We start from the raw sequence: 21,305 nt of genomic DNA on the forward strand, positions 1-21,305 counted from the left end.
GGATGTCTGCACTCCTTAACTGTGCCGGCGGAGACTCTTTGGGCTGGACAAGGAGAGTCCTTCCTCGCTCTCCAGTGAACAAGCTCACTCATTCACTCCTGTGTACAGAAACAAAACCCAGTTGTGGTCCCTCAAGGAGCCAGGGTCTGGAAGTTCTTTCTGTTGTCTGACCTTGCTCCCACCCTGCCTGGGTCACCGCTGTCCATCTGCTATGGCAGCGGCTGACCACCCCCCTCTCATCCCTAATTCCCCTCAGCCTCCAAGCAGAGAGCCAGGAGATGGGTCTAGGAACAGTCGGAGCAGAAGTGGGGGTGGCCGGGTCTGGAGGAGGCCCCTGTGGCCCCCGGACAGGCAGCCGAGGTCTCTGCTACCGTGTCCGTGAGGTGGCGTCCGTGCTGAGCCCTTAGACCCATGTCGGCACACCATAACTGCTCTGCCAGCGCCCTCCTCGATCCTTCCCACAGCAGCAGTGCCCAGCTTTCGCCAGCAAAGACCCAGTCCGAACCATCTGAATCCACACTTTAGTGGCCGAGACGGACACTGATCATGTAAGCAACCAGCAAACAGGATCATCCCAGACTGTGACAGGTGACAGGAAGGGACTTAGAAGGTGGCGAGCAGAGCTCTGGGTGGATGGTTGGGAGGCAGCGTGGGGGGGCTGAGTGTTCATAGAGGGAGGCCGTTGGCCCCTCTCTCCAAGTCTGTGTCCTGGTGTGCGGACAGAGATTTGCAGGTGAGAAGCACCAGGCCCTGTGCCCGAGACTTCCAGGTCCTGATGGATGCTCAGAGAGACACAGGTTACAGGGGCCCAGAGCGGGCAGGGGGGAGGAGTGAGGTTTGGGACCACTGGGGAGGACTTTGAGGCTGGGATGATGGAGGTCTTATGAGGCCAGGTGTGAAAGGCTCTGAGTGCCAGGCAAGGAGTCAGGATGCTCCTGGGGCAGTGGGGAGCCATGGAAGGTTTGAGGCTCGGAAGTGACAGTTTCAGGTGCTTGTTTTGGAAGGACCATCTGGCTGTGATGAGAAGAGATTGGAAGGGCTGCCCCCCACCCCCTCAGGGGTAGAGGGAGCCAGGGAGCCCAGGCAGGGCCACGTCTGTGTTTAGGAGGAGAATCAGTAGCTCCTGGAGACTTCCTGGACCTGCAAGGGGAGAAGCGCATTCCCCCCAGAAGCCAGACTGGGACTCCCCACACACTGTTCACTTCAACACCTCTCAGTGAGCACCTGCGGGGGGCCAGGTGTGGTGCTGGTGCAGAGAGAGCTGCAAACAAGTCCGGTGAGGATCTCGCAGAGATCCCAGCCCCTGGGGGAAGACAGACATTACACAGATCGCAAGGGGAAAGACAGACATTACACAGATCGCAAGGGGAAAGATGGACTTACAAAGTGTCTGCTGTCGGGCTGTCTGCTCTAGACCTGGGCTCCCTGAGGACAGGGGCGGTGTCTCCCCTTCACCCTAGAGATGCCTGAGGTCAGGGCAGTGTTTTCTCCATGAGGCTGGAGGGTCCCTACGAGAGGGTCTGCCTCCTGCCAGTGCTGGGGCTGGTTGCCCGCCCTGCTCCCCACTCCTCCCAAGGGGCCGAAAGGAGAGGGGAGCGGGTTGTGACATCCTGGAACACTCGCAGGCTGCCTGCCATTTCCTGGATGAGTCCACCGCCGCTGGGGTGGCAGGGCCCCCACCCCCACCCACCTCAGGCACACCTCTGGGGTGTGGCCGGGCCTGGGGACAGTCAGCTGCCCACCGAGTCTCCCCTGGGGCTCAGCCCTGCTGCCTCCTGCCCTCGCCCCAGCTGTAAGCTCACTCAGCTGCTGACCTCAGCGGGGAGTGCTCAATGGGGCACTGGGCTGAGGCCACAGGTCTACACTCACCCGTCAGGAGGGGCCTGAGGGCAGGAGCAGGGTTGGAAGAAGACCCAGGAGAGGTTGCTAGAACAAGGAGGGTCTAGGGACAAGTTCTGGGAGGCCTCAGGCCTCTCCCCTCAATTCCTGTGGGCCCTGGGCAAGCCCTTTCTGTTCTATTGGCCTGTTTTCCCACAATGGGATGGGCTTAGGAGGGTCACTGCGGTCCCTTCTGGCCCTCAAGTTTTCCCCTTTAATTACAAAAGGGACAGTACATCTTGGAAAACTGCAAGGTCAGGAGACCTCATGTGAGAGCCCCATGAAGTCAAATGAGAGGAAGTGCTCCAGCGTGAGAGAGTTGAGGCTGATACTAAGAAGGACATTCTGGAAGGAAGGGGTATGGGTCCCTGGACAGGCCCTGTGTCACTGCTTCCCAGGACCCCACCTGGCTGAATAGCAGGAGGGACCTGTGGCCAAGGCAGCATGGGAGGGGGGGGTTGCGGGGCGAGGGGGTGGGGATACCTCCTGGCAGGATTGGGTCCTGGTCAGGCTGGATTTCCCTTCCAGGCACTCTGACATTTGACCTTTGACCTTTGGCTTAGTCATGCTCTAAGGCTGATTGTCCACCCCCCACCTCCTTAGGGTTAGGATTGTGCAGAGCCCCAGGCTGGCTCTGAGAGGGGCTGGCAATTGGTTCGTCTGTCCGGTCCGTCTGTCCAGTCCATCTGTCCGTGGAGCAGACATAACCCCTGCTCTCGGGACACCCTCAGGGAGCTCTCATCCAATGGGCCATACTTGGCTTCTGCCTGCAGGGCCCCCAGTGGAAGGGAAGGGCCATAGCCCCTGCCTCAGGGAAGAGAACTGTCCCGGGGAGATATGACCCAGGAGTCAGACAAACACCAGACCCCCGACTCTGGAGGCAGCTGGACCCCCAACTGCGTGTGAACCTGAAACTGGAGGCAGAGGGATGGCAGCGTGCCCAGCAGTGAGTGCAGTACGGCGGGGGGCTTACGGGGGCCAGGACACCATGCACCCCTCTGCCCCCCGCCTGTCTGTAGACATGTGCAGGGGTGCAAGGGAAGGGGGGTGGGCGAAGGCCCCGCTGCAGGCTGTGCGCACCTGTGGGCCGATGTCGGGCACCTGTGCTCAGGCCTGGGGGATGGGAGTGCCCAGGTGAATGGTTCTAGGTGCTGGAGCAGGCTCCCCACGGAGACTTTGCCATGCGCATGCGCATGCTTCAGGATGTGGACCCCTGGTGAGGTGGGAAGCCTGGGCCCATTGAACCCCATGAAGTCGTGCTGGGTGTTCTGCATGCCCTCCCCAGGCCTGGGGTCCCCTGCACAGAGAGGGGGGTGTCAGAGGGCTGTGTGAGTCTTCCCCAGCTCCATCGATCTGTGCTCTAAGCTTCAGAGCAAGCCCCAGGGGCACCCCCAGGGGGCCTGTACGCCCACCTCCAGGCCTTTTGTCTGCCCCTGATCCCTGTCCTGTGCCCACCAACTGTGCCTGACCATCGAATGCAGCCTGGGCCAGCTGTCACTGTGACATCCATTCTCCTCGGAGGGCTGGGAGCGCCCACCCAGCTCCCAGCCCCCCTCCCTCCCCCCTTTCCCCCTTCCCATGGCACTCCCACAGCTGGGGATCAGGCTGGTGGCACCTGGGAGCCTCCCTGGGCCATGGGGTCTCCTGGGGTTCTGAGCCTTAATCCCTGAGCTGGGAGGGAGCAAGGTGACAAGGGGCTCTGCTCCCGGCACCCCCAGAGCCCCCACTTTCCACTGCCCCTGTCCTGAGGACTGCCGGGGCCTCAGCCCAGACCGGGAAGAAGTCTGCTCATTTGCATATCACTCACATCTGATTTACATGTGCCTCCTGGCATGTCATTTCCAAGTAACCCCGGATTCTGATCTCAGGGGTTGCTGAGCCTTCTCTAGAGGCTTCCTGCTCTCCACCCACCCCATCCCGATGCGGCCTAAGGAAGAGTCACACACACCCACAGCCCCAGTGCCCTCGGCACACCCAACTCAGCTTCACCCAGGGGCCCGGGGCCTGGGCTGGTCTCCGTGCCCCGGCTGGCTGCCAGACCCCCAAATGGGCAAGACTGGCAGGGGTCCTCACAGGAGGCAGCACTCATCAAGCTTCCCCCCCAGCGGGTCCCCAGGCCACTGCAGTCCTGCAGCTGGAACCTTCTCCCCACTGAGCTCCGCCCGCACTTTCTGGCCTCACGCGGCCGCGCGGCCCAGACCTTGCCCCAGTAACCCTCAGCACAGCCTCCTTGGGTGGCTCTGCCTTCTTCCCGGATGGGCTTCCCTCCTGACAGCACACGCCTCAAGTCCCCCCTCAGATGTCACCTCCTGGGTGAATCAAGCAGAAGTCACCACTCCTCACCCCACAGCTCCAGACGCTGAGCAGAGGGTTGGAAAGACAGGGCTGGCCCCGGTATCCGTACAGGGGCGGCGGAGGGCTTTGGGGGCCTGCGATCTTCCATTTGTAAGCAGGTGCTAGCAGATGACGTGGAGAGCACTTGGGTCTAAATTATATTTTATTTTAGGGGGAGGAGCTCGTGCACCAGGGCCAGACAACGGTGCTTGCACCCTTTCTGCTGTGAGCCTTTGGGCGAGTGTCGCAGACTCGGGCCTTGGTTTGCTAGTCAGTAACGTGGGTTCACCGCAGGGGATTATGAGGACCAAAAGAGAGCTTGAACATTTATGGTCTGAATTCTCATTCATCAAACAGTACAGACTAATTTGGCTCCAAAGATTTCTTTTTTTTTTTTTTTTTTAGATTTTATTTATTTATTTGAGGGAGAGAGAGAGAGCCAGAGAGCTGCATGAGCGTGGGGAGGGGCGGAGGGAGAGGGACGAACGGACGACTCCCTGCTGACACAGGGCTCCATCCGAGGACCCTGAGATCGTGACGGGAGCCGAAGTCAGACACTTGACCAACTGAGCCACCCAGGCGCCCCTGGCTCCTAGGATTTCTGCGTACTTCTCTGTCTCCCACTGGACCCTTCAGAGCAAGGGCTCTGTCTCTATCTACAAAAATGAGGATAATAACAGAGCAACCTCATGCGCTCACAGAGAGGGTCAGATGAGTTAATTCGGGTACTACTCACTGTTTGTTCTGGTTATTACTACATACTCTACCGTTCACTTCTTCTAGCAACCTTGTGTGGCTGAAGATACTGTTTTCCCTACTTTACGGGTGGGGAAAGTGAGGCCAAGTGTGTAGGGCTGTCCTTGCCCAGATTTGAAGCTGGACTGGACAGAGTCTTCACCACGGTGCCCTCCTGCCGCCCCATCGCGGTGACAGTTCTGGGCGAACTGATCAAGTGCCCAGCCCAAGACTTGCCCATACAGCTTCTCCACACATGTCCACATCCTGCACTCTGTCTCTAAAGCACACAGGTGGGGGCTCCATCTGGACTCAGGGACCAATGACAGTGTAGGTCACCCTGAACAGGAGCTGCCCATTGGCCCGATTCCCAGAGCCAACTGAGGTTCATCTACATCCTGAGAACAGGACTCCACATGGGGAAGGGGACACAGGGGAGGGGCTTGGGGTGTGGGGTCTTTGTCCACACGGGCCCAGGGTGCTGACCGTTCAGTTCCTCCCCCCACATTCATTCAGCATCCCAGCCCCGAGTGCCTGGCGGGAGAGACACTCTCCACTCCCCGTGTCAGGTGGCTGGGGCTCCTCCTGGGAAGTTTGCCCTGGAATGTGTTTTCCTGAAGCCCCACCAGCCAGGCCTCACTCCCACCACTGGCCCACGACAGACCCTGGACCAACAGCTTAATGGGGGCCCCAGTCCTGCGGGGGAGTGATCCTGAGGACCACAGGGGGCCGGGGAAGTAGGGCCACATGGGTTTCCCTTTTGGCAGCTGGGCAACAGCCAAGCCAGAGAGTGATTTCTCTACTTCACACATCAAGTCTGGACCTGCTCAGCCCCCGGAATCAGTGGGAGTCCCCTTTCCTTGGCCCAGAGGCAGCAGGAGTCCTCCATGTTCTGCTGAGGACCTGGTCCACCCGTGTGCCCCGTCAGCTCCAGGGAGAGTAGCCCGGATGGCCAGAATCCCAGGAGGGTCAAACGAGGCGTCTGAGAGGCCCCAGAACTTCCTCTGATCCTGGGACAACACACGCCCAAGAGCCTGCCGGGTCTGGGATGGCAGAGCCAATGAGGCATGAAACAGGGAAGGAGGAACTTTCTTGGGATGAGATGAAGCAAGACACGGGAGTGAGAAGCCTGCAGCTCGGGGCTGATCCTGCCCACAGATGTCGGGGCTGGGACCCAGCCAGCTCTGTACTGGGGGGCGGGGGCGGGCGGGAGGCACTCCAGGGAGGGAGAGGAGAGGCAGGGATTAGAGGCAGGGGCATGGAAGGAATGACTTCTTGAGCCCTTCAGGCTCCAGATCCAGCCTGCCCTCTTCGGCCCAGGCCCAGAGAACCGGACACCCGAGTCCTGTGGACATTGGCGTGACCAGGGGAGCAGAGAGGAGGGTCCGTGGATGGGGAGGCAGTAGACGGCGGGGCACACCCAGGACCTCAGCCCGCCGCGAGCGGCTCTGGATCGCGCGGAGTCGGCCGGGTGCGGCGGCGCCGCAGCGCCCTCTGTTGGCCGGAGGCGGGGGCTGCCCGTTCAGAGCTCTGTCATGGGCGGGAGGGGGCTCCGGGTAGCTGCGGGCTCTGGCCAGACGACGCGAGTTCCCTGGGTCCCAGGAGTCAGCGCCATTGATGCGGCCATCCAAGCTGGGAGAACCCTGGTGACCCCTGTGTCAACGCTTATGTTATTGTTGGAAAAGCTGAAGCCAAGAGAAGGGAGATGACTAGCCCCCACAGGGGCTTGGGCCAGGGGCTGGACTCTGGGACTGGCTATGTCCCAGGGGTGGAGCCAAAGGATGGCCCCGGATTCCCAAGTCACCCCCGCCAGCCATGCTCCCCACCAACCACCCCAAATCAACCCACCTCCAGCTGACTCTAGACACGCCTCCCGGTTCCACCTCTGCCTCCCACCCCTTCCACCCAGACCCTTCCTATAACAATTCTAGAATCTCCCTGTCTGCCCCCAACCCCTCTTCTGCCACCATACCCTCCATCCTCTTCAGCTCACCCCAATGCCCAGCCTCAGGAGACTCCCTGCGCTCCCCGACAGACCAAACCATTTCCCACATGAAGCCTTCCACTTTTTTCTTATGTTTCCCCAGGAAATGAAAACTTTAATTTATTTCCTTTCTTTTTTTTATTAACTTTACTGGATTTTCTTTTTAATTAGAAGCCATAATACTACATGTTCTTCGTAACAGCTTAAACAAACCAGAGGGATCTAGAGAAAACTTTGATAATCTCCTCTCTCCCTTTCCAGCCCCACACCCCTGAGGTCACCAACATGGTTGAAAGAGTGTTGTCTTTGTTTCTCTAAGGCCATTTGCTCAACGAGTAGGAAGCAATGAGACCCACCACACGTTCGCTGCCTGCCCTGTGCGAAGCCTGGACTCCCCGGGCAAATCAGCCAGCAGTCAGGATGCCCGCCGCCCTCACAGGGCTTTTGGAGGAGGGGAGGCAATAGAGAGGAAATGAGGATCTTCCAAATGGCGATGAACTCTCTGGGGGCGATGGTGGGGTGATGGGCTGGGAGTGATGGCTTCCGGGGCAGGCACCAGGCTGCTGTAGGGGGGCACTGCCAGGGAAGGGCTCCCTGAGGAGGGACATTACGAGTGGAGCCCCACTGGAGGGCGCTGGAGGCCACTGTGACGGGGTTGAATGTTATTCTAAGGGCACCAGAAAGCCACGGTCAGCAGGACAGGGTTTCACAAGTACCAGAGAAAGCTGTCCCTGTCTTCTGGGGAGGGAATGAGAAATAACAAAGTGACACGGGGCGCTGGGGACAGGTGACTCTGGGGGAACAGTGGTGGGAGACATGGCAACTCCATTTCAGGAAAGCTTCAGGAAGGAGATGCTGCCTGAGGGGGTAAGCCGCCGCAGGTGAGCAGGGGCTGCCGGGCAGCCGGGACCCCAGGCCAGCGGAGCGAGCCGTGTGCATAAGGGCACCAGGGCCAGACAAAGCCTAGTGTGTGGGGGCAGCTGCAGGCGGTTCCAAGGCCCCAGCAAGGGGGCGAGGGTAGGGACGGGAGGGGAGAGAGCTCCTGGCCGGGTAAGCAGGGCCAGAGCGACTGCCCTTCTCCGCGGAGGGCGCTCCCGTGTGCTCGCCAACACCTGGTCCGGGGCTGGTGCGTACTGAGCACCTGTCGTTCAGTTAGCGACTTCTCTTCCCTAGAGTGAAATTCAGTTTCAAGTGTATGACTCCCATAAATGGGAAAACAGTATCCCTTGCTGTAAGTAAAGGAAAGTAGAAGAAAAGCTGTAAACAGAAACATTTCTATGGAAATTAAAAGTGTTCATCTGTGCTATTAAAAAAAAGGAATCTCCTCACTTCCGGACACCCTGGCGCGGTGGGTGAAAGTGTGCGCTCTGGAAGCCAGACCGCCCGGGTTCGCATCCCAGCTCTGAAGAGTATTCACTGTGGATTCTTGGGAAAGTCACTTTGTCTCTCGAAGTCTGTTTTCTCTTCTGTAAAATGTGGCAGTAATAGAAACGACCTCACTGGGTTGTGCAATTCAATGAGAGAATTTGGGTAATGTTTAGGGAGTGTTCTCAATCTGGCTTGGCTAGTTTGGGGCTGTGGCCAAACTTCCAAGGATTTGAAACAAGAGAGGGAGACCATCTCGTTGGCGTCTTGGAAATCAGTTTCCCTCTGGGTAGGGAAGGAACGATGGGGACAGGCCATTGGGGGGCTGCTGTGGCCCCAGTGAGCAATGGTGAAGCCATGAAGCCTGCGGCGTGGTGGAGAAAATGCTATTGGATACTGGGGAGAGAGGCCCACAGCGAGGCTGGCACCTCCAGTGAGTTGGAGGGTGGGGCCCCTCGTGGTGGGGAACACAGGGGCCACATGTCTGCGGGTCAGCGTGTGCGGAGTGTGATTTTGCATTCCCAGAATTGGCACAGTTTGTGAAATCCTGGAGGTGGCTGACTTCAGGCCTGGCATTCAGGAGTGAGGAGGTTATGCCTTCGGGCTGAGGTCAGGTCCTACCGGCCTGCAAGGGCCACGAGTAGGCTGGTGCTGAGTTGGCAGGAAGTGGGTGCGGCAGTCACACTCCCCTGGTGGTCCAGGACAGAACAGGGATCAGAAAAGCATTTCCAGGGGGCATCCCTCCCGCTGCCTCTCCAAGTCTGCTGCTGGTCCTTAGGCCTCCACGGCTGCAGACTGAGGCCCCCTTCAGGCTGTGGCTATTCCTAGGCTCACTCCCCACCCCGCCCCCAGGCGCTGCCCCACACCACTCCCACTGAAATCTTGGGGCGCTGAAGCACCAGAGGGGAACAATGATGACCCCAAATGGGGTGGAGGGAGAAAACTTAGGGAAGTCTTCATCTGAACTCCCTGGTGTTTCATCTGGCTCCTACCCCAATCCCCTCACTCCGCCTGCTCCATCTGTGATCTAGTTCGGATGGAAAACCCCAGATTCCATCTCTCTAACAGAAGCCCGGGTCCATGCGGCCCCGGGAAGCTCTTCTACCTCCTGGATCCCTCTGACAGCGCCTGTCCCCCATCCCCACCCCCCACTCCTACCTAGCGGTGCCCAGCGCTGCCCCTAAGAGCTTCTCCGCAGGGAGTCCTTGCAGGGTCGAGGTCGCGGTTGTCCCTCCCTCTGCCGCCAGGCGTCACCACAGGCCTGGAAATGGAAGGCGCAGCCCGGCGCGTCCAGACGCCCTGGCGACAACCGGCCGGTGAGGGGCAGAAGCGCCCCGCCAGCCTTTTGGGGTGGAGGGTGGAGGGTGGGGGGTGGGGGGCGGGACGCTCCCCGACCTCCGGAAGTGGCTGCCACTTGGCGCTCTGGCCCCATTGTCTATGGGGGGGGGGGGTCCAGAGGGGCGTGCATCCCTGTATTCAGGGCGGTGTGGCCGCGACTCAGGAGGCAAACCCGAGGACCAGGGGTGCGGGAGAACGTGCGGCTCCTGGGGTGCCCTGTCTCTTCGCCCACCCCGCGCCCCTTCCATGAAAAGGAAGCGGGAACTTCTCACTGCAGATGTTATATTGACCCGTTTCATAAATTCAAAACCCGAGGCTCGTTTCCGGGCACCACGTCATAGGAGCCCCTCTCCCCCTGGCAGCTGGGGCTACCTCCCCCACGGAGCTACCCCTCCACCCAGCGCCCAGCGTTTGAAAATCCGTGGTTGAACGAGTAACTGAACGCGAATGTAAGAGCCAGCATTTATTGAGCTCTTACTATGTGCCAGACGCTGTTCTCAACGGCCGTGGATACTGTTATTGTCCCCACGAGGGAGCTGAAGCACGGACAGGTGAAGTCATTTGCCCGAGCCATATAGCGTTCCCAGGGCTGGGACCCAGGCCATCTGGCTGCAGTCCCGGGGCGCGTAACAACGCCTCTGAGTAGCACTCGCCATGGGTTGTTTTAAGGGGTCTTTAGGAAGCGCCTGGACGCGGGGCGCGGGACCGGGGCGGGCGGGGAGGTCTGCGCACCAGCAGCCGCGGGGGGGGGGGGGGGGGGGGGGGGTGCGCTGCGGGCGGAGGTCCTCGCCTTCCCCGGGAGCCCCAAGTGCCCACCAGGTGGCGCGCTGACCCCACTGGCCTGGACACGCCACGCCCGCGCAATCTCTCCATCGCCCCCTGCGGGAGTTGGTGTTGACCACAGCGACCCGTGTCCAGCCGACAGGTGGCGGACAGGTGACCTGGTACCAGGTGTCAGCTCCCTGCCAACGTGTCCTGCAGTTTAGTGGCCCAGCTCGGGCCTTGTTTTCTCCCCCTTGCTCCTCACCTTTGAAGATACTGAGATGTAGCAGCAAGGAGCATGGCCAGACGCCTTTTGTTCAGTGCTTCTCTGTTTACAAAGCCCTCTCCACTAGCTCAGTTCTGACCAAAGACCGGGGCGGGGGGGGGGGGTCTATGAGCCCAGTAGAGAGCTAGATGCTCTCTCACTCATCAGTCCCCACCCCATGAGATGGGCACTCTGATCCCCCTTAACAGGGAGGTTGAGGTCTGAAGAAGAGGAGAGATTCACCCAAGATCACCCAGACAGCAGATCTCAAAGATACGCCCTAATCCAGGCCTGCTGGATTCCATGTGCTCGCCCTCACCCCTCTAGGAGAGCACATGTGGGAGCCTTGACAGCCAGGAGCAGGTCCCTCTTGGCTGGTGAGATCCTGCGAGAGGCAGGGGCATTGACAAAATGACCTCTCAAAGCTTGAGGCATGCAGGCTTGGGATGTGAGTGGGCAGCTTCCCTCAGGGCTCTCAGGGCCAGCGGTCTCCCACCTGCTTCCCTGGCTCCTCTGCCCCTCCCCTGTCCTGGTGCCCCCCTCTCTTCCCTCACTCCTTCCTCTACGACCGGCCCTGGCAGCCTCATTTTACACACTTGCTGTGCTCTTGTTCTGTGCAAGCTCCTCCCAATCTCACCTCTGCTGATCCTCCAGGCTCCTACACCTCCCAGTCTGGTCCCTCTAGGGGGTCCTGCACTGCCCCTGAGCACACCATAGCACCCGATACTCCATCTGTTGAGGATGGGCGCTGCATCTCCTCCAGCAAACCTGCTCTTAGTCCCGTTCTCTGGGCCAGAAAGCCGGGGATCGTCTTTGCCTCCTCAACCCTGTGCCCTGAAATCAAACTCCTCTCCATCGTACCCCTTAAACATCTTTCAAGGCCATTCCATCGGTCCCATCCCCCTGGAGTCTGCCCTAAATCAGCCCACCCTCACCTCCCAGCCTCCAGTTTACCCCCTCCCAAATCCACCCTCCACGCTGTTATCAGAGTGATCTTTCTAGTGATTGTTCTGAGTGCAGATCTGACCCCGTTTAAAACTTGTAATCAACCCAAACCACCTGAATCACAGGATGAAACCCAAAATCTTTAACTAGATTCATAAAGCCCTGGGCCATCCAGCCCCGCCCACCCGGCTGGCTCTCAGTCTCCTTCTCCCCTCCTGGGCCACACTCCGAGGTGCTGGACTCTTCCTGGTCCCAGGGTCCTAGCATGTCTGGTCCCCTCTGCCTGGAAGCCCCTTCCCCCGCTGTGTGGCGGCCCAGGCCTCCTGGCCGTTGGATCCCAGCTAAAATGTCACGTCTCGCAGAGTTTTCCTGGCCCCTCTTGAGCTTCCGTCTCGCTGGGAACTTGCTGTTCTACCTTCACACCACTTGCCACCATCTTAGAGCTCGTGTTTCCGTGTGCTTGGCTGGTTCATCTCTGTCTCCGTCAGAGCCCAAATTCTGCGAGCGCGTAAGGACTGCCCGACATAAAAGTCGAGGCCCGATGCCTATTTGTGGAACAAATCATCCTTTCATCTCGGCCTCTCAGAGCCCCACTCCCATTGCTCTCATCTCTGGCCTTTGCAGTCGCTTCCTCTCCCAGAAAGCTTCCTTCCTTCCCCTCCCACCTGGGCCCATCCTCATATCACAGGACCAATTTCTCCGCCACGAGTCCTTGGCCCCCTCATTGGAATTAGGGTTTCCCTCTGGGCTCCCTGAGTCCCCTGTACATAGCAGCCCATCACAACACTTTCACCTTGCAAATTGCCACGTAAAACATGAGAGATTGTTAACAATCAGGATCTGCTGCCCTCCCCGCCCCCCCTCCCCGGCCCAAGACCTCTTGGCTCCAGCTGGCGCAAGGGCATCCACTCTCTGCCTTTCAAAGCATCAGGAACCCCATTTCCCATCCATTCGATAAGCGCCCATCAGGCACCGCCTGTGCTGTTTGCTTTCCTGCTGCACTTGGGGGGGGCAGGAGGGGGAGAGGGAGGCCGACAGGACCCCGCCCAGGGTGAGGCTGAAGCAGGTGCAAGCGGAGGGGCTGAGCAAAGGCCAACCGCACCCAGCGCGCCGTGGAGGCACCGAGGGGGCCGGGACCTGGGGGCCAGGGGGCGGGCCTCGTGCCCTGAGTTCTGACCCTTCACTGAGCAGCTGCCCTGTGTCCCTGGCATGGTGGGGTCGCAGCCTTGGGGACACGGGGAGGTTAGCCATGCGGGGCGGGGGGGGGCAGGGGGTGCTGTCCCCAGCACAGCTGTGCACAGAGTTCACTGTCGCTCTGTCTTCCCACCCTGGGGGCAGCTAGAGGGACCCCGGTGGGGTACAGCTACCGGACGAATCTCAGCCAAGCCCAGCGGTCACTTCTCCGTCCCTCCCTTGCCTCGGTTCCTTTGAGCGGCGGTTCCTCCCTCTTTCCTGACACTCCCCACACACCAGGGTTTATCGGAGTGAAGTTCAGAGGCAACCTCCATTGGCATCACCCGGCAGGGGCTTATGAAAATACATAGTTGGGGGCTCCCGTCTCCTGAAAAGCTCCCTGGGTGGGATTCTAGAATCTGCACGTGTTGTAAGAACCCCCACTCTGCTTGGCACGCTCAATTGTGAGAAGCCCACCGCTGCCACGGCTTCCAGGACCGGCCTGCCTGCCCTCCTTGCCCCTGGCGGCCCCAGAACCCACTTCCCTCCCTGCCCCCCGCCCCCCGCCTTTGGTACTCACCTCAGCAAGCATCCTGCCTTGTTGCCCACGCCAGAAACTTATACTCAACTCCCTTTCTCCCTTCCTCTCTCATCTCAGCAACAACCACAACCTGATTATTTCGCCTCCTAAAGACGTCCTTGGCGTCCCCCCTCTCTCCCCAGACCCTTGCCTCCATCCCCTAACCGGTTCCCTCCCCTTCCCTCCCTCTAGTCTCTCCTCTTTCCAGTCTCTCCAAAATGCAATCTGACTATATTCACCAGCCCCCTGAAAACCCTTCAAAGGTCCTAGCGCATGACCCTCCCACTCCTGCCTCTTCTCCGCCCCACCCTCCCCTCCATGCTCCAGTGACAGCACACGGCTTCTGCTTCCAGCCTCCTACCTCTGACCAGTCAGTGCCCTCTGCCAGGAATGGCCCTTGCCTGGCTGACTCCTCCTCACGGCTTCGGCGTCACCTCCTCCAGGAGGCCATCCCTGATGCTCCCGGATCCTGCCCGCACTGTACTTGGTGCAGCCATAATACCTGTTACAGGGATCCGTTATTCCACTCACCACACTGAATTATCATCATCGATTTCCGTGTCTCGGTTGCACACTAGCCCGTGAGATCCTTGAGGGCCGGGATGGTGTCCCATCCATCTCTGTATCCCAGACCCTGGCCTCGCACCTAGCACCGAGGACAGGCTCAGCTAGTGCTAGATGGATGAATGAAGGGGGGGCCCGAAGGAAGTGAGAGCCAGAAATGGCCGAGAGGGCAGGGAGGGCAAGCCTGGCAGGAGGCACGGCAGAGCAGATGTGTGGGAAGTAGAAAAGCGAGAACTTCCCTTTATTGCACTCCCACGACTGCCCGAGAGCCATTGTGCCTGAGCTTTGTTTGCACATGTGTCTCTTTTAGTTCTTGCAACAACAGATCAGGAAACTGGCATCAGAGAACCAAGCAACCTGCCCAAGGTCACACAGCTGGGCCTGGAGTGGAATCCAGGATTGTCTGGCCTGAAAACCTGTGCTCGTTCTCCTGAGCCGCACTGCTCTCCTGGGGATAGGACCTTCTGGGGATGGACAGGGAGTGGGCCCAGCTACGCCTCTGCCTGGCTGAGCGCTGAAACCAGCTGCCCACGCTCAGGCCAACAGCTTCTTCCTCCCAGCCGGACCCAGAGGCTCAGAGGCCAGACAAAGATTTATCAGTTCTTTTTTCCCCTGACTTCGGGGGTCTTTGACAGACATGCACACACACACACACACACATCCCCCCACCAGGGAAGGGCTGCTGCATCCTGGTACTGCCCAGGGTGCCTGGGGAACGCGGGGGGCTCTGTGATGCTGTCTGGGTTCTGCAGAATCTGTCTCCCTCATCGCACTTGGCCCAGGCTGATATTAAGATTCATCTGCATTCCCCGCGCACCCGCCTGGCAGATGGTGGGGGAGGAGGCTGGGTGCGTGCTGGGGGCTGCGGCCAGAGACCAAGCTGGGCCTGGAGGGCCCCAGAGCCGAGTGCCCCCCCCTCCGAGTGCTCCCTGGGCCCCAGCCCAAGCTGGGGCCACTCCAACTGCTGGGGTACCTCCTCACCCTCACAGCCTCCAAGGGGTGCTAGGACTTGACCTTTGCTTTTCCTAAGGACTAAAGAGGTCCTAGAATGCCAGCAAGGAAACATGGATATGAGTGGGATGATGGAGGATGGGACCCACCATCGGGGGTTTCAGATCAGGGTCCTGCTCTTCCTCCTTGCCCTGGAGGTATGCAGAGGCCAGACATAAGGAAGGACCCCGTGGGGATAGGAGCACAACGTCCCAGCCTGGTCACTCCCTGAGTCACAGGGAGGGGAAGTAGGGAAGAAGGCAGGCACAGCTTCCAGGGAGACCTTGCCCGCCTCAGTCCTCAGCTTCTCAGGAGGCTTACCTCTAACCCCAGCCCCAGAATTCAGCCCGGCCCCTAGTGACCTTTTCAGCCCAGGGCTCTGGCCAAAGGTTTCCTGTCACAGTGACTGGACAGGGTGGGGGTGGGGGGTTATCCCAGCCCCTCTGAGTAAAGTAGAAGAGGAAAGAAACTGACATTATAACAAGGGAATAGAGGCTAGACACCTAGAAGAACTTCCTTCCGCACAGAAGCAAGTCTTGCAGAAAGAAAGTGACTTTCAGCTGTGGGGACAGGCTCCTCGTTATTGACGTTCTTTTTTGGCTGTAGGAATGGGTTTGGAGAAAATAACCTTTCCCAAGTCCAGGTCTCCTGGGGCTCGGGGTAGGGCAGCTGATTCCCAATGCCCGCTGCGGAGGAACAGGCGTCTTGCCAGAGGGATGGAAAGGGTAGGGTCCCTATCCCAGGGCCACCACCCTCTCCCCTCCTCGCCGAGAGTTCCTCCGCCCCCGCGTCCTGCCCCCCTCGTCCTAGGTCCCCGGGCTGCGGGCCGGCAGGGGAGGAGTTAACTCCGGAGGTACCGGCTGGGCTCACCATACCTGCCGCCGCCGCCGCCGCCGCCGGTGGGAGGGACGAGGAAGCGGGAGCCGCCTGGGCGCCAGGAGCGCTCCAGTCTGGCGGGGCGCTGCGCGGGGAGCGGGCGGCGGGGCCCGGCGCAGCCAGGGGCGTCCGCCAGGGGGCGCGCCGCGACGGGGCGGGAGGGGCCGTCTGGCCTGGGGAATTAGCGCCAGGGACGGGCGCGCGCGCGGGTCCCCAGCACATCTGGGCGAGAGCGGCGCCGCTGGACCGAGGGGGGCGCCGAGCGCAGATCTGGAGCGGCAGAGGCACCGCGCGGCTGGGGCCCTTCGAGGCGCTCGGGGCGCACATCTGGGACCTCGAGAGGGGGCCGCGCCGCGCACAGCTGGGCCGGGGGAGGGGGGCGGCGGCTGCACAGCTGGACCGGAGGGGGCGGGGTCGGTCCCGGGCGGCCGGCAGAGGGGAGGGCCGCGAGCCGCCGGGGACTGGAGCATGGGACGGCGCGCCTGAAGGAGCAGGGGCGAGGCAGGGGCCTGGGAGCCCGGCAGGAAAAGAGGAGAGCAAGGGGCCCGAGAGCAAAGGAGGAAGATGCAACTGACTCGCTGCTGCTTCGTGTTCCTAGTGCAGGGCAGCCTCTATCTGGTGAGTGGCCCGCGGGGAGCTGCGCGGAGGGGCGGGGGCCCGGAGGACGGGGGAGAGCCCGGAAACTTTCTCCCTTCTTCCCCCCCTCCCCCCCGACATCCCCGGGATGGAGGGGAAGCCGGAGGCCGGGGGAGAGGGCGGGTCCGAGGACCCAGACTGGACCGCAAGGGTTAATAGGGGCGGGGAGAGGGTGCTCGCCTGGCCCACCCACTCGGCCGCCGGCGGCGGGCGGTGCGACCAGCACGAGGGAAAAGGCCAGCCGCGGGGCGCCAAGGGTTACTCGACCCGGTCCCGACGCCCCGGGACGCGCAGAAGGGGAGTGGGGGTGGGTGGCGGAGCTGACCACCTGCCAGGTCTGGGGCCCTGGGCTCTTCTCTGACCTCGGGGACCCCGAGGGCCCGGGACCGGGGTCCCCCGGCGCGCGGAGCCTGTTCAGGCCAGGGAGGGCGGCCCCCCGCGGCCCCTGCTCGCGCCCTCCCCCCCCCCCCCCCCCCCCCCCCCCGTTGTTTTCCTCTCCTCTCCCGGCCGCGCGCAGCCCGAGCCCCACAGGACCTGGGCAGGCGGCTCCCGCCCCGGGCACCCGCGGCAGCTGAGCGGAGCGCCCCAGAGCCCGCTCCCCGTGCGCTCGCTCGCCGCGTCCCCGCCGCCCGGGACGCCCAGGAGTCCCACCCCGGCCCCCCGCCCCCAGTCCTGCCGTAGAGAAGCCTCGGCCCCACGTCTGGACCCGCCCGTTTCCTCAAAACAACCCCCCCCCCCGTGCCACCTCCCCTTTGCCACAGTGTGGAAGCACCCTTCCCTTCTCCTGTCCGCATCTGCGGCCCTTCTCCCCACCCTCCAGCCATTCAGCGGCGACCCCCAGGGCCAAGTAAACACGGGGCTGCAGCCCCAGGCCCTCCTGGCTGTCCCTCTACCCTACCCCTGGGGCCTAGCAGGGAGGGCCATCTGGCACACCTCTGAGGGTATGGGCTGGGGCCAGAACGGGGGTGGGGGGAGACCTGAAGACCCTGGGGCCCCTTTGGAGCCCTCCAGATCCCAGCCCTCGGGCATCCCCCCATCCTCACCCCAGGGGTCACCAGCAAACCCGAAGCTGCCTAGCTGTGAGCTGGTGCCCCAAGTGCTGGTAACAGGACACATAGGGCGAGTACTCTCTTCAGAAGCTGAGTAAGCACACACCAGGCGGCTGCCCTCAGGAAACCTCGTCTACTCCCTGCCGCCCTCCTGAGCCGTCCGGTGTCTGAGCCGGGTCACGCTGTCCTGCTAGCCCTCCCCACAGTTCCTCCAGGAGGCCTGCCCAGGTGCTGCCAGTTGCCGGAGCCGACCCAGCAGAGGCCGGCCAAGCCTTGGCAGTTGGGCACAAGATTCCGGGTGGGGATGGGCTTGGATAAGAACCTCCACAAACGGACCTATCTTGTCCCTGAGGCCAGGAGTGAGCGGTGGAATGGGAGGGTGGACCCTATGTGACTCAGCCTTGTAGGGATGTCGCCTTTGAATCCTGGCGGCCTCATCTGTAGAATGGGCATAAGAACTCCCGTCTCGTGGAGCAAGTGTCTGGGCACATCCTCACTGGTGACCCCCAGAGTTTTTGACCTTCCATATCTTGGCCATCCTGGGTCTGTTGGTTCTCTTAGCCTCAGAGGACAAAATATCCTAGGGTTAAGGGCGGTGGTGTCTCATCCGACAGACGAGGAAGTGCCAAAAAGCAGGGCTGCACCTCTCCCGTCCACCCCGGGGGCTCTCCCAGCATAGGGATGGAGCTTTCCTATTCTACTCGGGGCTCCTTGAGGGCAGTGACTGTGCCTCCCCATCATCACCTTGTGAACTTCTCGGAGGCAGGGAGTTTCCTCTGTGAAATTGTGACCCTGTAGCCTCTCCTATAAGACTGGGGGCTCCATCAGCACAAGGCTACGCTTCTGACATCTGATGAGGACTCTCCCAAGATCGGGAGCTAGACTTCCCCCATCAGACTGGAGACTCCCTAGGGGGAGGGACAGTGTCTCTCTGGTCCACTGGAGAGAATTCTTGATCATCCTTCCAGACTTTGAGTAGTGGCCAAAGGCAGGACGGGGGTGGGGGGCTGGGGGGGCGACCTGAAAGTCAGAAGGTGAGCTGGGACCATGACACAAGGCAGAGTGTACACCCAAACCCTAGCGAAAGTGGGTGATGTGCGGGGGTCCCTCAGCCTCAGGTCAGTGGAAGGGACAGGCTGTTGGTGGGGAACAGGGACCGGAACTCCTGGGTCCTCCGGGGACAGGGCTCTCACTCTCCTCCAAACTCCCCCCACAGGTCATCTATGGCCAGGAGGATGGCCCTCCCGGCTCAGAGGACCCTGAGCGCGATGACCATGAGAGCCAGCCCCGGCCCCGGATACCTCGGAAGCGGGGCCACATCTCACCCAAGTCCCGCCCCATGGCCAACTCCACTCTCCTAGGGCTGCTGGCTCCGCCTGGGGAGGCATGGGGGGTCCTTGGGCAGCCCCCCAACCGTCCGAACCATAGCCCCCCACCTTCGGCCAAGGTGAAGAAAATCTTCGGCTGGGGTGACTTCTACTCCAACATCAAGACGGTGGCCCTGAACCTGCTCGTCACCGGGAAGATCGTGGACCACGGCAACGGGACCTTCAGCGTCCACTTCCGACACAACGCCACTGGCCAGGGCAACATCTCCATCAGCCTCGTACCCCCCAGTAAAGCTGTAGAGTTCCACCAGGAGCAGCAGATCTTCATCGAAGCCAAGGCCTCCAAAATCTTCAACTGCCGAATGGAGTGGGAGAAGGTGGAGCGGGGCCGCCGGACCTCGCTCTGCACCCACGACCCGGCCAAGACCTGCTCCCGAGACCACGCTCAGAGCTCGGCCACCTGGAGCTGCTCCCAGCCCTTCAAGGTCGTCTGCGTCTACATCGCCTTCTATAGCACGGACTATAGGCTGGTCCAGAAGGTGTGCCCGGATTACAACTACCACAGCGATACTCCCTACTACCCTTCCGGGTGACCCTGGGCAGGCCACAGAGGCCAGGCCGGGGCTGGAAGGACAGGCCGGCGCACAGAGGAGGCCATCTGGCTGGATACTGGGCAGGGAAAGGAAGGGACCTCGGGCAGGGAGTGGGGGGTGGAGAGGAGGAGATGCCGAGCGAGGCCAGGGCCAAGTCTCCAGTGGTGGCAGGGAAGGGGTCCCGAGTGCTGGCCCAGCCTGAGGCTGTGGAGCGACTGGGACATGGGAGCGCCTGAGGAGCAGTGGGTTCTCTGCGCAGCCCCGCAGGGCTTCCCCACTGAGCAGCAGGGAGATGCTGGGTCCTGGAGGCTTCTGGCGAAGGCAGACCAGTGTGGCCCCAATAAAGGGATGAAGAGGAGCCCAAAGCCTGGGCTCCCTCCTTGCCATCCTGAGGAAGAGCAGCAACAAGGAGAGGGGCATTTCCTCAGCGTGGACTCCAAGCAGGCGACAAAGGACGGCAGAGATGGGGCTGCCCGGGAGCCAGCTCTGGGAGCGGGGAGGGGCGGGGGGCAGGAGGAGCTCTCGGGCCCCACCGAGGGGACCTTGTCCTGGACTGTGGACTGAGCTTGGCTTGAGGCTGAAGTGGTGACCCTGAAGTCTTTTTGATGTCTTGACAAATAGACCCTCTGTTCCCAGCCAGGCCATCCCTCCAAAATTCCCTCTCCTGCCATGGCTGCGGACCCCGTCACCCCCGCCCACCCTTGTGCTGAAGGGACACCCATCCTTAAGCTGAGACAGAGGGTGATTGTGGTTCTCCCCACACCAAGGCCAGAGATGGAAGCCCGTCCTTGCGCTGTGTCCCTCCGCCACCCCACCTCCTGCCGGCTCCTCTGGGAGTGTCCTTGTCCAGCCAGCGAGCCTTGCCTGTCGGCCTGGGGCTCCCCTGGATAGAGCCGGCACCTCCCCTCTTGTCCTTGGCCGTGGGGCCGGGGGACGCCAGACTGTCCAGGGCGTGCTGGACCCGTTCCATGGTGTCTGTCTGTGGGCGCGGGAGGGGCGGGCGGGGTGTGGAATCACCTGATTGTCAACTTCTGTGTGCAGAGTCTTGTTCTGGAGCCGGGAATAAAGCTTTCCCAAGGCATTGGATTCCGAATTGTCCGGGGAGGGAAAGGGCCCTGGGCGCCCCAGCGTCCAGCCAGCCCCGCCCAGATGGCGGCAGGACATGTCCTGGAGACCAGAGCTCCGTGAGGGCTCAGGGCTTCCCTCTCCGGCCCCCTTCCTGGAGCCATCGGGAAGGCTGGACGGACACTGCCTGACGATCCGGGGGGGGGGGGGGGGGGGGCAGCTGCAGAGCAGCTTGGGGAAGAAAAGCTGGAAGGTGGGATGGGCCCTTGTGTTCCTCGTTGCCTCCCTAGGCGGCCATCTGGGTGGGCCCGGGGTGGGGGGCCCTCGCTCTCGCTCTGTCGGTATTTTGCTCCGTGGCCTCGGATAAGTCCATTCTCCTCTCTGGGTCTCTTGCCGCTTTTTGTAAAATGAGGAGCTTGCCCAACCCCGAGCTTCTCCCGTGTGAGTGGGCCTCTGAGCCACTGAGAGTGTTGGTTAACACGCATTTCTGGGCTCCGGAGTGTCTAATTCGGTAGGTCTGGGGTGGGGTGTAAGGATTTGCCTTTCTGACGAGGACCCAGGGAGACACCGATGCTCCTGGCCCCAGGGACCACACTCTGAGGACCACTCATATGACCTCTCCGTTCCTCTCTGGCTCTGGTTCCCCGACATGGACAGATACCTGTGAGGCGCTCTCCCACCTGTGACTTCCAGTTGCTTCTCCTGCGCAAATCTCCTGGAAGGGTCCTTTCAGGGAATCGGGGTATTGGGGTTTCAGTCTGATGACGTGCTGGTGCAGGAACAGGCCGGGTTGGGGGGAAGTGGGGACAGAAGGAGGCTTGAAAGCAGCCATTGCCCTGCCCCCA

General features: G+C 61.3%; 1 protein-coding gene across 1 annotated transcript; it reads left to right on the forward strand.

The window, feature by feature from the left end:
* The first annotated feature begins 15,962 nt into the window (after positions 1 to 15,962).
* Positions 15,963 to 20,470, forward strand: NXPH3 (neurexophilin 3). Its single transcript, XM_032428802.1, has 2 exons — positions 15,963 to 16,407; positions 18,691 to 20,470. The coding sequence occupies exons 1-2, from the start codon at positions 16,354 to 16,356 to the stop codon at positions 19,393 to 19,395; spliced, it is 759 nt and encodes a 252-aa protein (XP_032284693.1). The 5' UTR covers positions 15,963 to 16,353; the 3' UTR covers positions 19,396 to 20,470.
* Positions 20,471 to 21,305: the final 835 nt, after the last annotated feature.

This window comes from Phoca vitulina, unplaced genomic scaffold, assembly GCF_004348235.1.
Source record: "Phoca vitulina isolate PV1807 unplaced genomic scaffold, GSC_HSeal_1.0 scaffold40, whole genome shotgun sequence".
NCBI lineage: Eukaryota > Metazoa > Chordata > Mammalia > Carnivora > Phocidae > Phoca > Phoca vitulina.